This window comes from Mytilus californianus, unplaced genomic scaffold (assembly GCF_021869535.1).
Source record: "Mytilus californianus isolate M0D057914Y unplaced genomic scaffold, xbMytCali1.0.p SCAF_2, whole genome shotgun sequence".
In the NCBI taxonomy this organism is placed as follows: Eukaryota; Metazoa; Mollusca; class Bivalvia; order Mytilida; family Mytilidae; genus Mytilus; species Mytilus californianus.
This window is the reverse complement of record NW_026262668.1, coordinates 8,568,437-8,587,130: the sequence shown is the minus strand read 5'-3', so window position 1 is coordinate 8,587,130 and position 18,694 is coordinate 8,568,437. Positions and strand designations below refer to the sequence as shown.

At 32.6% G+C, this 18,694-nt stretch overlaps 1 protein-coding gene across 1 annotated transcript in view; it reads right to left on the bottom strand.

The window, feature by feature from the left end:
* LOC127727848 (nuclear GTPase SLIP-GC-like) overlaps positions 1-18,694 on the bottom strand; it is a 199,256-nt gene that overhangs the window by 69,991 nt on the left and 110,571 nt on the right. The window contains exons 7-9 of the mRNA XM_052234963.1: positions 15,859-15,940; positions 13,232-13,363; positions 2,802-2,975 (exon numbers count right to left, since the gene is read on the bottom strand). Coding sequence (XP_052090923.1) covers positions 2,802-2,975; positions 13,232-13,363; positions 15,859-15,940 — 388 coding nt within the window. The remainder of the gene's footprint in view (positions 1-2,801; positions 2,976-13,231; positions 13,364-15,858; positions 15,941-18,694) is intronic.

The following is an 18,694-nucleotide window of genomic DNA, read 5'->3' as shown; positions in this document are numbered from 1 at the left end:
TAATAAAAAATTACAAACAAAATTTCTTGAAATGATCACAGATAGGTTTCATAGAATGCTGTGCTCATTGCACTATGTTGTCCTCTGGGCCAGGTGAGCTAAAAATTGCAAAACAAGTATGAATATTACATTGCATACATTGAACCAACTACTAGATTAATGGTAAGTGATTCCTTCATTTTTCAGGGAAAAACTTCAAAATTTGATAGAAACTTCAACAAGTTCTATAATTACCCCTTCTAATGACTCATTAAATATGAATAGGATTCCTCACGGATTTAGATATGATACTTTTTATTTTTCAAAATTCTACTTACTGATTATTGAAAATTCGTAAGGGTTCCGCGGAACCCAGTGTCTCGCCTACTTTTGCTGTTAATCGCAGGCTCAACAAAAATGAGGAAAAAAATTAATAAAAATATTCCTTTCTATACTATCTTTTGATTGTAAGTAGCTTCTGTCTAAGTTTGGTAAAAATCCAGGATAGTTTATGAATCTAATAAATGTTTTAAAAACTTTAACTGCAGACTGTATGTAATGTTAACTGGAAGAAAAACTAAGTCCATTTATAAGTAAAATACGGAAAAAATGGAACAACATTTTAACAAAATTTCCTTCTAGATACTAGCTTTTAATCATAAACAAGCTTCTGTCCAAGTTTGGTACAAATCCAGGATAGTTTAAGAAAGTTGTTAAAATTTTAAAAACTTTAACCACAGAGTGAATGTAATGTTAACTGGCAGAAAAACTAAGTCCATTTATAAGTAAAATACCGAAAAAATGGAATTTTTTTTACAAAATTTACTTCTGGATACTATCTTATGATCATAAACAAGCTTCTTTCCAAGTTTGGTAGAAATCCAGGATAGTTTAAGAAAGTTATTAAAATTTTAAAAACTTTAACCACAGAGTGAATGTAATGTTTCCTGGCAGAAAAACTAAGTCCATTTATAAGTAAAATACGGAAAAAATGGAATTTTTTTTTTTATAAAATTTACTTTTGAATATTATCTTATGATCATAAACAAGCTTCTGTCCAAGTTTGGTAGAAATCCAGGATAGTTTAAGAAAGTTATTAAAATTTCATAAACTTTAACCACAGAGTGAATATTTGTGGACGCTGCCGCCGACGACAACAATGCCGACGACGGAATGTAGGATCGCTATGTCTCGCTTTTTTCGACAAAAGTCAAAGGCTCGACAAAAATGATAAAATAAAGAGCATATCTGGCAAATGAAATGAATTAAACTCGAAGAGAAGAATGAAATCAAAGTTATTTGTACTACATGTTTATTTCGTATTTACATGTAATGACCTTAGCTTTCCAAGAAGGTCTATTCACTGTTCGTGACATGACCATACATTGTAGCATAGTTAATGAGCTCTGATTTAACAGATGACCAAACAAAGGGTTTTTGCTATTAATCACGTTCAGTAGAGTACTGAAAATGACATGAGACATATTTTATCATTGGTATATATATATAACATGTATATACAGCACAAACAACATTTTCCAAAAGACCAAAAAAAGTGAAAAAGTATATTTTGACAAAAGGCATTTGACTAACAGGTCGAACAACAAATGTTCTTAAACCCTGCTGACTGCCATTTAATACTAAACAGAAAACAATAAACTTGCGGAAAAGATGATATACCGCAAACAAAAGGTGCAAAGATTTTTGTACACCATATCCGGATTTCGACAATTAATGTCTCTTCAGTGATTTTAGGAATCGAAACGGTATTTGGAAAGCCATACAATTTACATCATTTTAGGATAGACTCTTGAATTTTAAGGAGTCAAAATAGGATGAACGGATCATATAAACCTGAAGGCAAATATAAAACAAGCCCAAACGAAAAAATATAAACAAGTCTAAATTGAAAACAACGTTCAAACCTATGATTGCGTTGGATAAAAACCGCAATTTTTATACGTGTGCATGCAAAACAAATTTCTTGTTAGAGGGGTCTAAATATCTTGTTTGAAAAATCATCTTTTCCGCAAGTTTATTGTTTTCTGTTTAGTATTAAATTTATAATTAAGATCCATTTGTTACATCTGTGATCCGTTTATTTGGCCATCGCCAATGGCAGTCAGCAGGGTTTAAGAACATTTGTTGTTCGACCTGTTAGACAAATGCCTTTTGTCAAAATATACTTTTTCACTTTTTTAGTCTTTTGGAAAATGTTGTTTGTGCTGTATTTAGACCCCTCTAACAAGAAATTTGTTTTGGATGCACACGTATAAAAATTGCGGTTTTTATTCAACGCAATCATAGGTTTGAACTTTGTTTTCAATTTAGACTTGTTTATATATAAATATACATATACTGTATAATTACTGCATGTACAGTTTTGACCTCAAAACATGACTTTAGTAGATACTTTCTATCAAAATTTCATTAACAAATAGATAAACAGTATATTTGTTTTTAGATACCATTCAAATTCATTTTGAAAAAGCAATCAAACAACAGTTGGCTGTAACCTAAATATCTGAATGTGCTAAATACAGAGTTTTCACTTTTACTCACAGTTTGTTTAAAATGGTATGTCCAAAATTTGGACAAGGCAACTGGTAAAAAGTCAAATGGAAAGATTTGTTTTGTATGTATGGGATAAGCAAACCTTTCAATTCTTAAGGCTAGACAGCTTTTTTGGGACTACTGTACCAACCAAGATGGCAACATAGAATTTTAATTTGCCCTGTATAAATTTGTTTTTAAATAACAATAAATTTTGGAGCGATATTTGTAAAGAGATCTAGGGATAACAATAACAAAACTTTACATACCATTGTTGGCTCGTTTGTTTCCTTTAAACGCTGGTAGTCATTTAAACTGACACAGAAAACTCTTAGACCATCGTCAGACTCATCATTGCTGTCATCATCATCTTCATTGTCTTCATCATCTTCATTGTTTTCGTCATCTTTATCTAATTCTTTCTTTGCAGACTTTTTCATGTCCTGGTAAAAAAAATGTCAATACATGCAACTACTTTTCACTCTGATATATTCCTAATGGGTTGATGCTAATGAGGACGGGACTGTTAGTCTCTGAGGGGTTGATGCTGATGATGACGGGACTGTTAGTTTCTCAGGCCTCTACAATAACTCTTTTTTCAACTTGCCCAATAGGACAAGTACATACCAAAACTTACTTGTCCGAATGGAATTGTAACTTGTCAAAAAAAAAATCTTAACCTTAACTCTTTTTGCATTTTAATTTGATTCAATGAACAAAATGAATTAAAACAATAAAACAGAATTTGATTTATATCTCTTCATATCCTTTTCAAAAATATGAGTCGAGAACAACTGAATTTAGTCATGTTACAGAACTTAGATTATAGTTTTCATCAATGCCAATGTTTCATCAGACTCTGCACATGAGGCACAGTCTGGTAGGCCTGTCATTTGCACTTGACAAAGTCCAAAGCAGAAGCCATGATCAGTGAATTTATTGCTGGCCTTTTCCTTAATCTTCTGTTTTTTAAGTAATTTATTTACTGTAATAACAGACAAAAAGCCAATTTTTAGATATTATTTGAAAAAGAAATCACCTGATGGTTCATCAATTATAAAAAAAATGGTGTAATTCTCAATTTGATAGACAATTTTATTGCTTACATCCAATTCTTTTGAACTTTGGTGGATAGTTGTCTCATTGGCAATCATACCACATCTCATTATTTTGATACTTTCAGTCTATACTCAGACTGACACTCATTTGGTTTATATCCTGGTCTTTTATGTTGATAAAGTATTGATTATTATGATTAATGCCTTACTAAAATCAGCTTTGTTTTAATATATTAAAATGTTTATTCAACAGCAGTGGCTATTTTGCCGGCTCCAGCAAAATAGGCTCCTTGGCGCTATTTTGATGGCTCTGGCAAAATAGCGATCTTTATAGAGTTTTGCTATTTTGCCAGTCTAAATTAAGATTTCCAGTATATCATGTATATAAGTTAAGAAAAGAAAAAAATATAGAAAAATACAAATATGTCTTCTTCAAAACATTTATACAAAACGTACATATCAAAACTTAATAAGAAGTCTCTAAAAAGAATGTATTTTTTAAAACACTTTAACAAAGCATAAATATTAAAATTGATATTTAAAAAGATATATGTAATACACATTAAACAAAGCATGCAAACCCATGTAAAAAAATCAACATTCTAATTAAAACTTTAAATAAAAATATCCTATTAGTTTTTAAATTAAAAGTAACATTCAACCATCTCAAAATATTTTACAAGTGTTACGAAACCAGTGCCTTGCTTTTGGTGCATTCTTTAGTAATGCACAAGAAAGATGCTGCCACTGCAGACATGAACTGCACATAACACTTGTATCTTTTGCGTCTGCATCACTTTTGCAAAAATTGCAGATATATACTGTAAATTCAGAAATTATTGCGATGTTTTTATTATTGCGAAAAATGCGACAGGGTTATAATCGCAATAATTTAAACTCGCATTTTGAAATTTTTTATTTGAACTTAACAGGATTTTTCTAAATATCGCAAAACTTAAAATCGCATTTTAGTCTAAAATGACAAAATCGCAATAATAAATGCACGCAATAATTTCTGAATTTACAGTAAATTTAATTCAACTTTCATACAATAAATGCTGTCGATAGATTTCCATGAATCTTCTGTTCAATATTTCTTTATTAATCTTATATTAACTAGTTTGTCTAGACATGAACTTGAAACCATTTCAGGGCGAGTTTCTACGTGTTCATCATCTATCACCAGATCGTCATCAACAACTGACTTTGCTATTTCTTTTCCCACAAACCATTCTAATATAATCACGTCAGTCTGTTTAGACGCTTTTTGAAAAATGCTCCAAAATATCCGATTTGTGTATAAATAATTTCAATAAAATTTTTATTTCATGTAGTCTGATAAAAAATCTGAGATTAGAATGGCAAAATAGCAAAACTCTACATAGATAGCTATTTTGCCGGAGCCGGCAAAATAGCACCAAGGAGGCTAATTTGCCGGAGCAGGCAAAAATAGCCACCGCCTTATTCAAATGCAATCAAGTATTGTTTTGTCTACATATGGTCAATAGTTTCTTCATTTTTATTTTAAAAATATTTTTGTTGAAAAAAATTATCATATTGATTATAAAGCAACAGAATAAGGTAGGGAAACGAGGTACTGGTTTGTCTTGGTCCCGAAATGTCTCCTATGGTGCCGAACAGAACTGTCTATTAAACATGGAGCCAATTCGTTTCCGTGCCAGTGCCGAACTGTCTTGTTACCAAAAGCACTTCACTGGTTCCGACTGGTTTCCGAGAATAGTATGCGTTTTAACTGTTATAAAGTATCTGACAAAGAACCAGTTTTGAATTATCGATCGCAAGTAAACATGTCAAATTAATATTTGTTTTTATCTTGTTTTTTGTTTATTACTTTGATCATCAAAGTTTGATTGCATTTATTTTCTACAGAATGATTTAACTTGTCCCGTCGGACAAGCTTGATATGGCTTTTACTTGTCCGACCTTTTTTTGCTCTGGTACCGGACAATCGGACAAGCGTTATTGTCGAGCCCTGGTTTCTGAGGGGTTTATGCTGATGATGACAGGACTGTTAGTCTCTGAGGATGCAACCAGCTGATGGTATCATTCTCACAAAAGTTAGTGTATTGGAATTCGCCAAAAATATTTATTGATTGGTTTTCTTTATATAATGTATCAAATTACCTTCACTTAAGGTGTCTTTTTCTGAGCAACCCTTCTGGGCAAAAATACTATTTTGGATTAAAAATATATTACCAAGTATCATTCAATATACACCAGAAACATCTAAAACATGAAATTTAAAGATAAACTATCAAATAATTAAGTGACGTTAAGTGTATTAAAAATTTTCAGAAAAATAAACTGTTAACACAGAGATATGTCTCACCTTTTTGTAATTTTGATAATGCAAATGTTGAAATTAAAATAGCAATACTTTAACATGCAAGTTATGCAAATATTCAAAGTCAATGAACCTTGACTGAAGGTACATGGCTAAACAATCTCCATGGAAATGACATGTGCCAGTGCTAAAAAAACTGCATACCAAATACCATTGACTTATCATAAGTCATTCCCTTTAAACAAACCTAAACACAAACATTAACTTGTAAACTATGTAAAAGTTTCAAAGTCAATGAACCATGATGAGGGGGTAGGGCTATATAATCTCCATGTAAACGAGACTTGCAAATGCCAATAAATTTGCATACAAAATATCATTGACTTAACATTAGCAGTTCATCTTAAACTGATCTAATCACAAACTAATACATATGTGAACTAAGCAAAAGTTTCAAAGTCAATAGACCATGACTGAGGGGGCGGGGCCAAATATTCTCCATGGAAATGATATGTGCTAATGCTTATACAACTGCATACCAATTAACATTGGCCTACCACTAATGGTTCCCCTTGAACTGACCTAATCACAAACTAGTACATGTAAACTAAGCAAAAAATTCAAAGTCAATAGACCATAACTGAGGGGGCAGAGCTAAAAAATCTCCATGGAAATGAGATATGCCAATGCTTATACAACTGCATACCAAATATCATTGACCTACCAATAGTGGTTCCCCATAAACTGACCTAATCACAAACTAATACATGTAAACTAAGCAAAAGTTTCAAAGTCAATAGACCATGACTGAGGGGCCAGGGCCAAATAATCTCCATGGATATGAGATGTGCCAATGCTAATACAACTGCATACCTAATATCATTGACCTACCACTAGTGTTTCACCATAAATTAGACCTAATCACAAACTAATACATTGTTGACACCGCTGCCGCTGGAAACAGCATACCTATGTCTCGCTTTTTGACTCCATCAATGGCGAGACAAAAATCCTTTAAAATCAAGGGCAGATAATTATATTGAATTTGATAGGGAAATTTGTGTTTTTTGGATATTTCAAGAAAATAAGGCCTGTTACCCCTCCCCCCTTTTCATTTGCTATATCAGAAGTATCTATGAAAAGCAATTTCGTTGAATTTTAACATATTCTATCGTTTAATGTTTCCTCAATAAGGAAAAAGTAAGTTCCCCACATGTAAACCCTATCAAATAACTGCAATTTTGTTAATTCCAATGCATTTCAACAAAAAAACAAGGTCTGTGACCCCCAGTTTTTATATTAAAATTTAAAAGTGCATTGACCCACAAGACTTTTACAGAAGATTAAGAAAAATCTATCGTCGAACATTTAGACACCCTTAATTCCTTTATATCCATAATAATATTTTCAATGCCCAAAAAATTACATTTTTTAAAAATTTCAAAACTGTTCTATTTTTTAATCTCTGTTATCTAAAAATAATGTCTGTGACCTATATATTTTTCAGTAATTTCAACCAGGAATATAAGAGTTATGACATAATTTGAAAACAAGAGTGCATACTTATCATTGATTTCATGTTGAAAGTCTGTTATATGAAGGTTTCACTACCAGTATCACATAAACTTAGCATTATCAATGTTCTATAAAATGAGATAACAGTCTGATGAACCATGCCAGACAGACATGTACACATTACAATCAGTCCATACATCAAATATAGTGGTCCTTTCACTAATAGTACCTGAGAAACAGATTAAACCACAAAATCTTAACATTGACCAAAGAACCATGAAATATTAAGATTTAAAGTAATAAAAGAACAGAGTTCCAATGTCCCCCGCATTGCACATATATATCTATCCAAGGGCAATACTAAATAAAATGCTCCGCTGGGTGCAGCTTGATACGACCACAGATGTCGAACCCTGAACAGTTGGGGCAAGTATGGACACAACATTCAAGCTTGATACAGCTCTGAATTTGGATTGTGATTAAATATTTGACACAGCATAGGTTTCTGACACAGAATGAATGTGGTCTAAGAACTTAAAATTTTTTAATTTACCTATTATGGTCCAATATCCAAAATCTAAATACATACACGGTTAGATTCAGCATATCAAAGAACCCCAAGAATTCAATTTTTGTTAAAATCAAGCTAAGTTTAATTTTGGACCCTTTGGACCTTAATGTAGACCAATTTGAAAACGGGACCAAAAATTAAGAATCTAAATACACGGTTAGATTCAGCATATCAAAGAACCCCAATATTTCAATTTTTGATTAAATCAAACCATATCATTATTATTTGCTTTTATATATAAATAAAAAATAACCAACTTAAAATGGAAAATTTTTAAAAAAAATAAAAAGGAAAAAAAGGAAACTAGAAAAATGCTTGTTTTTTAGCCCCTTTTTTGCCCCAAATTCCTAAACGTTTAGGGCAATTACCCCCAAACTCAAACCCAGCTTTCACTTTGTGATATGGAACCTTGTAGTACAATTTCATAAAGATCCATACACTTACACACAAGTTATTGTCCTGAAACTAGAAAAATGCTTGTTTTTTGGCCCCTAATTCCTAAAATTTTGAGGCAATTACCCCCAAAATCAATCCCAGCCTTCCCTTTGTGGTATGGTACCTTGCAGTACAATTTCAGAGAGATCCATACACTTGAACACAAGATATTGTCTGAAAACTAGAAAAATACTTATTTTTGGCCCCTTTTTGGCCCCTTTTTCTAAGTGTTTTGGCAATTACCCCCAAACTCAATTCCAGCTTTTCCTTTGTGATATGGAACCTTGTAGTACAATTTCAGAAAGATCCATACACTTACACACAAGTTATTGTCATGAAACTAGAAAAATGCTTGTTTTTTGCCCCTTTTTTGGCCCCTAATTCCTAAAATTTTGAGGCAATTACCCCAAACCAATCTTAGCATTCCCTTTGTGATATGGAACCTTGTGGTACAATATCAGAGAGATCCATACACTAACACACAAGTTATTGTCTGGAACTTACAAAAATGCTTATTTTTGGCCCCTTTTTGGCCCCTAATTCCTTAACTGTTGGTACCATAACCCCCAAAATCAATCCAAACCTTCCTTTTGTGGCATTGAACCTTATGGTAAAATTTCATAGAGATCCGTTCACTTTAACTAAAGTTATTGTGCGAAAACCAATGTGTCTTCGGACGACGACGACGACGCCAACGTCATACCAATATACGACGTATAAAAAAGTGCTTTTTTTTGGTTCTTTTAAATAATTTATAAATATCTTAGAGAAATGAAGGCTTCAGAGCAAATGCAATGCGATTTAAGTTACAAATAATTTTTCCAAGGGGCATAACTCGTTAAAAATATTTGATCAGTACTTATTTTTGAAAGTGTCAAAGACATTGCTGATATAAACCTATGATATAAGTTTCATAAAATTCTGGCAAGAATTGTATACATGAGAGCGCTAACAATGTAATTTTCTATAGAAGGCCAAATAAAAGAATATGTGTGGTTCCAGTTACCCGACAGACCCTAATTTAAACCCCCCGACCCTAGAACTTTTTTCCCCATTTCTGAAAAATAATTTCCGAACGATCCCATTTTGTGGAATGTGAATTTAATTAATTAAATTTTGTGGAATGTGAATTCAAATAATTAAATTCACAGACTTCTGTCAATGAATTTCCATTATAAGTATCCACTATGGCTAAAATGCAACAAATTCTTAACAGAATGCAACAAAATTAATTAAAAACGTAACATATCTGTTTATTTAACAACCAAACATATGGAAAATGGCAAACTTCCAGTAGGGACGTGTCTAATACCGGAATCCGACTCGGTGAACACGATATTTTTCTGGATTTTGACAATCCAAAAAAAAATTGCCGATCTACCAACCCTATTTTTTTTCAGGATGTAATAACACATATACTTTTATTTGGCCTAATCAATATTTCCAAGGGACATAACTCAATAGAAAATAATTGATCGGTACCAATTTTCAAATTTGTCTGAGACATTGATGATATAAACCTATAATATAAATTTCATAAAAATTTGGAAAGAATTGTATACATGAGAGTGCTAACAATGCAATTTTCCATAAAATCAGTATTTCCAAGGGGCTAATTCTTTTAAAAATAATTGATCGGCACTGATTTTCAAACTCATCAAAAACATTGATGATATAAACCTATAATATAAATTTCATAAACATCTGGCAAGAATTGTACACATAAAAGCGCTCATAAGCAGGGCTTCCAAAAAATATTTGAGCCAGCCGGACATTTTTAATCTTATCCGGATTTTAATCCCTTAAGACTAAGTAACAAAAGGCAATCATGGTAATCAGATGGCCATCCCAATGATTGACATTAGATTAAAAAAAAAAAGCGATATTAAACTTTACTTTGATGTGAATTTGATGTTCGGACGTAAACTGTTAAATTGGCAGTGCATAATTCGAAGTGTGCACATCAGCGTGCTCATGACTGCCTTAGACTCTTTATTTGTGCTAAATTACGTTGTCAAAAACTTTAATTTCGTTTTTAAAATCACATTTTCCTAATACCGGATGTTGACCTGACAATGGTAAAACATGGACCAGAAACGGATACGTAAAATCCGTATACGTTTACAAAGCACGACTGAGTGAAGAAGCTCTTTCCACGTTATTTCTTCAACAAAATACTTGAAATGAACATTAGATACAAGTATCAATGATAATTTTTATCATTTCTAAGAAATGTAGGATGCATAATTAAATTTCCCTACTGCGCACATGCGCACACGTGTTCTAGTTCATACAACGTAGTTCTTACGATTTTTCATTTAAAACCTTTTTAAATTTTTCATCAAATCATGTTTATAAACGTATTTCTTATAATTTCAATCTTTTGGACTAAATCAATTAGATAGAAACCGCTGAAATGTAAGAAATTAACTTTGAATAGACCGATCAATTTATTCGATGTCCGGTACTGGAAATAGTTTACCTGTCACCTGAACAGGTAGATTTCAGCTGTCCAACAACTAATTAGCCTTGATTAAAATTAGAAAGTATTGAAGTAGGGGTTGTTTTGATAGTAATTAATCATCATGTTACTTTTATGACCGGAAATGTGTGGCTGTTAAAGGCAAAAGGTTGGGTCAAAAAGATCGCGAATTATTCTAAAATGACCATCTCTCAAGAAAGCCTTGACAACTAAAAAGTAGATGACCGTTTCATGCTTTGCCCAGCCGGACTTTTACCGGACATTATACAATTGTCCGGAATATATGACCGTTTTGGAAGCCTTGCTCATAAGGCAATTTTTCCATATAATTAATATTTCCAAGGGGCATAACTGTTTTAATAAACTGCTTCGATGAGCGCAGCTGGATACGCCAGCAGAGGTCTAACCCTGAACAGTTGGGGCAAAAATGGACACAATATTCAAGCTTGATACAGGTCTGAATTAGGATTGTAATTAAATATATGACATACATCTATTATAGGTTTCTGAATAAATGTAGTCAAAGAACTTGAAGTTGGTTATATGAATTGAATTTATATTCAATTAAAGATTTCTTGCTGTTGTGCAATACACTGTGCTGTTGCGTAATACTTAGTAAATCTGTTGTCAGACTATAAACAATAAAATTTATAAAATTCTAAAGGGAGCTTACATCAATAGATATAAACAGTTCACCAAAGTTTCATACGAATTGCTGAAAGCATTTTTGAGTTTTTGTCTGAAAACTGGAAAATCCCCCCTTTTTTAATGAATAAACCCCATAATTCGGAAATGTAAAATCTAAAATTTATAAAATTCTAAAGGGAGCTTACATCAATAGATATCAACATCAAAGTTTCATGAGAACTGCTGAAAGCATTTTTGAGTTATTGTTCGAAAACTGGAAAATCCCCCTTTTTTTCATGAATAAAACCCCATAACTCGGAAACGTAAAATCTAAAATTTATAAAAATCCCAAGGGAGCTCATGTCAATAGATATATACAATTAACCAAAATTTCTTGCAAGTTGGTGAAAGCATTCTTGAGTTATTGTCCGAAAACTGGAAAATCCCCCTTTTTTTAATGAATAAAACCCCATAACTCGGAAACGTAAAATCTAAAATTTATAAAAAACAAAAGGGAGCTCACGTCAATAGATATAAATAATTCACCAAAGTTTTAAGCAAATTGGTTAAAGCGTTTTTGAGTTAATGTCCGACATGTTGACGACGGACAGACGGACAGACGGACTGACAGACGGACGTACAACGGTATACCAGAATACGTCCCGTAAATGGGCATATAAAAACAATAAAATTAATATTTCTAAGGGCATAACTCTTTCAAAAATAAATGATCGCCACTGATTTTCGAACTCGTCCAAGAAATTGTTAATATAAACCTATGATATAAGTTTCATAAAAATCTGGCAAGAATTGTACACATGAGAGAGCTACCGATTCAATTTTCCACATAATTAATGTTTCCAAGGGGCATAACTCTTTTAAAAACAAGTAAAACTGTGAGCTACTGCTCACTGATGATACCTCCGCCGATATATTTCGGTAAACAGGAAGTCGTTGAGTGATGAATCTGAAAACGCATCACACGGTATCGCTGACTTATTTAAACCCTGAAACCAAATTTCAGAAATTCTTGTAAAGTAGTTCCTGAGAAAAATGTGACGAAAATTTTCAACTTGGCTATCATGTGTAAAATAATACAAGTGTTCGGTAAACAGGAAGTTGTTGAGTGATGAATCTGAAAACGCATCACACGGTGTAACTTACTTATATAAACCATGAAACCAAATTTCAGAAATCCTTGTCAAGTAGTTCCTGAGAAAAATGCGACGAAAATATTCATGGAACGGACGGACTGACGGATGGACTAACGGAAGGACAGACAGAGGTAAAACAGTATACCCCCACTTTTTTAAAGCGGGGGTATAATAATTGATCCGCACTGGTTTTTCAAACTCATCCAAGACATTGCTGATATAAACCTATGATATAAGTTTCATAAAAATCTGGCAAGAACAGTACACCTGAGGGCGCTAGCAAGACAGGACAGACAGAAGGACGCAAGGACTGACGGATGCCCAGTATTTCCATGTCCCCAGCAACGCATTTCGCAGGGGTAATAAGTTAACAACGCCGCCACCCGATCATTATCCATATGTCTTGATTTCAGCGACAAAGCACTCACTTTTGGTCTTTCATCTCTTCACATCAATAGAATATCAAAGTTAAATTCACAACAGGATGTAACCATAACAATCAATTAAAAAAATATGCTTTCCAATAAATTTACAAATTAAAATGGAAATTACCCTAAGTCTTGACTTGTAGACTTTCTTCAGCTGCTTCTTGGCCTTTTCTGATCTTGCTTTTCCACATATAATTTTCATATCCTGGAATGTTTGGTGCCATTTTTTTTCGATTTGAAGTCTTTCATTTCCATCCTATTAAAAGATAAAGTACATCTATTATTTATAAGTTTGATATTTTTTTTACCTACATATACAAAAAAACTTCAAAGAATACATCATGTACATAAAAAGGATACAAGGAATTACCAAAAATATTTGACATATTAATGAACCTTAGACCACACAAACAACCAACACATGACTTCTCCAAGAAACTAGAGGCTCTCAAGAGCCTGTGTCGCTCAGCTGTATCTACTGTGGTTTTGGAAATCATATAAAATAAGGTTAAAATCATAATAAATAGTATTAGATATCCTAATAATGATTGAGTCTAAGTTTGGTTTAATTTGGCCCAGTAGTTAAATTAAAAGCAGGTCATCCCACTAGTAACTAGTCTTAAAATAGTTACTGAAGACCCCTTATCATTATTTAAATTAGTTTTCAAGTTGTGACCATTTGAAATTGTTTTTTTTACAATTTTCCCTAGACTTCTATAGTAAATCCCTATGTTCTATTTTTAGCCATGACGGCCATATTGGTTGGATGGCAGGGTCATCGGATATATTTTTCAATCAAGATACCCTATTGAAAATTGTGGCTAATTTCAATTCTATTTGGCCCAGTAGATTAAGTGAAGAAGATTTTTGTAAAAGATTACAAAAATTTACGAAAAAAATTGTAAAAAATTGACTATAAAGGGCAATAACTCCTTAAGGGGTCAATTTACAATTTTGGTCATATTGACTTATTTGTAGATCTTACTTTGCTGAACATTATTGTTGTTTACAGTTTATCTCTATCTATAATAATATTTAAGATAATAACCAAAAACTGCAAAATTTCCTTAAAATTACCAATTCAGGGGCAGCAACCCAACAACCGGTTGTCTGATTCGTCTGAAAATTTTGAGGCAGATAGATCTAAACCTGATGTACATTTTTAACCATGTCAGATTTGCTCTAAAAGCTTTAGTTTCAGAGATATAAGCCAAAAACTGCGTTTTACCCCTATGTTCTATTTTTAGCCATGTGGGCCATCTTGGTTGGCGGGCGAGGTCATCGGACAAATTTTTTAAACTAGATACCCCAATAATGATTGTGGCCAAGTTTGGTTAAATCTGGCCCAGTAGTTTCAAAGGAGAACATTTTTGTAAAACAGCATTCTAATGTCTGGCACTACTTGTGTTGTTTATGTTCATATAATATGCATAAAATGTTAATTGATTAATGCAGAAAAAGTAGTCGACTGTAAATCTAACTAACCCCATCATGGGACAAAATCCTGCTGCGTGAAAAGCAATACCTATGTCTCGCCTTCTATGATTTTCGTCGCAGGTGAGAAACAAGAGGCTCTCAAGAGCCTGAATCGCTCACCTGTATTTCAGAGGAGAAGATTTTTAAATGTTAGCAAACTTGATGAACAAATTGTGTAAAATTATCTTTAAAGGGCAATAACTCCTTATAATTTTGTTAAAACTACCAGTTCGGTGGCAGTAACCCAACAATGGATTGTTCGATTCGTCTGATAATTTCAGGGCCGATAGATCTTGACCAATTAAACAATTTTACCCCATGTCACATTTGCTCTAAAAGATTTAGTTTTTGAGATATAAGCCAAAAACTGCATTTGACCCTTATGTTCTATTTTTAGCCATAGCGGCCATGTTTGTTGATGGATACAATTTATAAACAAGATACCCTAAGGAACATTTAGTTAAAGTTTGAAGGTAATTGGCCCAGTAGTTTCAGAGGAGAAGATTTTTAAATGTTAGCAAACTTGATGAACAAATTGTGTAAAATTGTCTTTAAAGGGCAATAACTCCTTAAGGGGTCAATTGACAATTATGGTCATATTAACTTTTTTGTAGATCTTACTTTGCTGAACATTATTGCTGCTTACAGAGTATATATATCTATAATAATATTCAAAATAATAACAAAAAACTGCAAAATTTTGTTAAAACTACCAATTCGGTGGCAGCAACCCAACAATGGGTTGTTCGATTCAACTGAAAATTTCAGAGCTGATAGATCTTGACCAATTGAACAATTTTACCCAAGGTCAGATTTGCTCTAAACTCTTTAGTTTTTGAGATATAAGCCAAAAACTGCATTTGACCCCTATGTTCTATTTTTAGCCATGGTGGCCATGTTTGTCGATGGATCAAAACTACGGATACAATTTATAAACTAGATACCCTAAGGAACATTTAGTTAAAGTTTGAAGGTATTTGGCCCAGTAGTTTCAGAGGAGAAGATTTTTTAAATAGTTTACGACGACAGACGACGATGACTACGAGGGACGCCAACTGATGGCATAAGCTCACATGGGCCCGGTGAGCTAAAAAAATGGAAGCAAAATATTATCAACTACACATCATGGCCAATCATTCTACTAATAGGGAGAGCTATTTGAAGAAAGATCTAAGAAAAAGTGATGCTCAAGTACTACTGGTACTTTTAAATACATAAGGTTTTATGGCCATAATTTAAGCTTACAAAAATGATCTACCTTCTCTACAAACTTACTGCCGCATTAAGAGCTTTCTTTAATTTTTCCGATTCATTCTTCAGTGACATTATTTCTGCATTTTTATCCAGTTTCAATTCCCTAAAATGAGACATAAATGGTTTTATACAAACACTTTCTCAATCTAAATGATAATGATCACTTTTCAATAACATCTGTAGTTCTGTATAACACCAACAATAAATCTGGAACAATATAAGTAAACTAGATGTGTTGGAACGACAGGAATGGCCCTGCTCGCATAAAAAGCTTGAAGGCATTTTTAGGAGTGGAAATTTGAGAATGAAAGTCCGTATAAATGTTATTTTCATGAAATTTTCAAAGTCCAAAGCCCGTAATTTCGGCATAAATCAGCAGGGTAGAACCAAACATAAACTCAATCTGTAACTCATCATAGAAGACTCACATATAAAAATCAGCTCAATATGTGAAGGCGTTTAGAAAAAAAGTCCATATTTGTTTTCACAAAATTTTCAAAGTCCAAAGCCCATAATTTCAGCAACTATTAGCGGAGCTGAGAACCAAACATAAACTTGATATGTAATTCATCATAGTAGACACACATAATAAAAATCAGCTCAATATGTGAAGGCGTTTGGAAAAAAAGTCTATATAACTGTTGTTTTCACAAAATTTTGCAAAGTCCAAACCCTGTATACAGTAGTTTTGGCAAAAATCAGCGGATCAGAACCAAACTTAAACTTGATCTGTAACTCATCATAATAGACTCACATACATACAATTTGTTAGGGGTTCTGCGGAACCCTGTGTCTCGCCTGAAATTGCTTCTGTCAGCGTAAAAGTGTAATATTGACTTAAAAGTGAGTCCATTTATCAGTAAAATATAGAATTTAAAAAAAAAAAAAAACTTTCTTTAGATGCCATTTCTTGTTCTAGAAGATTAGCTTCTGTGCAAGTTTCATAACAATCCATGAAGGTAAACAAATTTATCATGTCAAAAAAGTTTAATCCCAGACTGTCTGTAAATGTTAACTGTAAAAAATGAAGTCCATCTATCAGAAAAATACAAATAATAAAAATAATATATTTTCAAAGGTTTGCTTCAGACATTATCTCTTTTAAAATCATTAAAAAGCATCTGCCAAAGTTTCATAAAACTCTATGAAGGTTTGACAAAGTAATTGATGTGTAACAAACTTTAAATCCAGACTGTATCTACTTGTTAACTGTAAAAAAACTAAGTACATTTATCAGTAAAAAGCGGGAAAATGAAAATAAATATTTTCAAACATTTGCTCTGGATACTGTATTTTTGTCATAAACAAGCTTCTGTCCAAATTTCATAATTTTCCATGAAGGTTTGACAAAGTAATTGATGACTGAAAAACTTTAACTTCAGACTAAATCTGAATGTTAACTGTAACAAGAGTACACCCACTGAAATGTCTCGCCTTCTTTACTAACCATTGATATTATGTTGATAGTCCTAAATATAAAGCTTTACTATAACTATCACATAAACTTAACATGATCCAAGAAAATGAGGTCAAGGTCAGATAACCCAAACTGGAAATACATGTATACTTTACAATCATTCCATACACCAAATATGCTTTAAATATAGTTGACCTATTGCACATCTAAGAAACAAACTTAACCAGGAAAGCTTAACATTGATCAATGAACCATGAAAATGAGGTCAAGGTCAGATGAACCTGCCAGACAGACATGTACAACTCACAATCATTACATGCTTTAAATATAGTTGACCTATTGCATATAGTATTTAAGAAACAAACTTAACCAGGAAAACTTAAGATTGACCAATGAACCATGAAAATGAGGTGATGGTCAGATGATAATTGCCAGACAGACTTATACACCTTACAATCATTCCATACACCAAATATAGTTGATCTATTGCATACAGTGTTAGAAAAACAGACCATAACACAAAAACTTAACTTTAACCACTGAACCATGAAAATGAGGTCAAGGTCAGATGACACCTGCCAGTTGGACATGTACACCTTACAATCATTCCATATACCAAATATAGTAGACCTATTGCTTAAAGTATCTGAGATATGGACTTGACCACCAAAACTTAACCTTGTTCACTGATCTATGAAATGAGGTTGAGGTCAAATGAAAACTGTCTGACAGGCATGAGGACCTTGCAAGGTACGCACATACCAAATATAGTTATCCTATTACTTATATTAAGAGAGAAATTAAGAATACTAAAAAATTGAACTTTTTTTTCAAGTAGTCACTGAACCATAAAAATGAGGTCAAGGACAATGGACATATGACATACGGAAACTTCATAATATAAGGCATCTACATACAAAGTATGAAGGATTCAGGTCTTCTACCTTCTGAAATATTAAGCTTTTAATAAGTTAGTTAACTAGCGCCAAGGGTCCGGAAACAGTCATATTTGCCAGACATGACCTTAACTGAAAGCTATTTGTCCTAAACTAAAAATTGGGATGTAGGACAAATTTGATTTTTTTACAGAAATAATTTCAGTCATTTTATTGTGATCGGGTTTCTTAATCGCCATTTTGCACTTGTTTTTGCTTTATAATCCCTTTCCTGTAATAAAACTGCCACTCAAGTATAGTATGATAATCCTGAGGGCCCTCCTAATAACTATATTAAAGGGAAAATTCGCAAAAAAAAAATTTGATATTAAATATTAAAGGTTTATTCATCTAGATAAGTGAATTAATTGATTTTTAAAACCGACTATCAATTCTCAACAAATCACCATTTTGACAGCCTTTCAAAACTAATTATATATAATGATCACGTGATATCTAATCACCACAAAGTCCTAGTACCTAGCATGACATGTCATAATCGTTA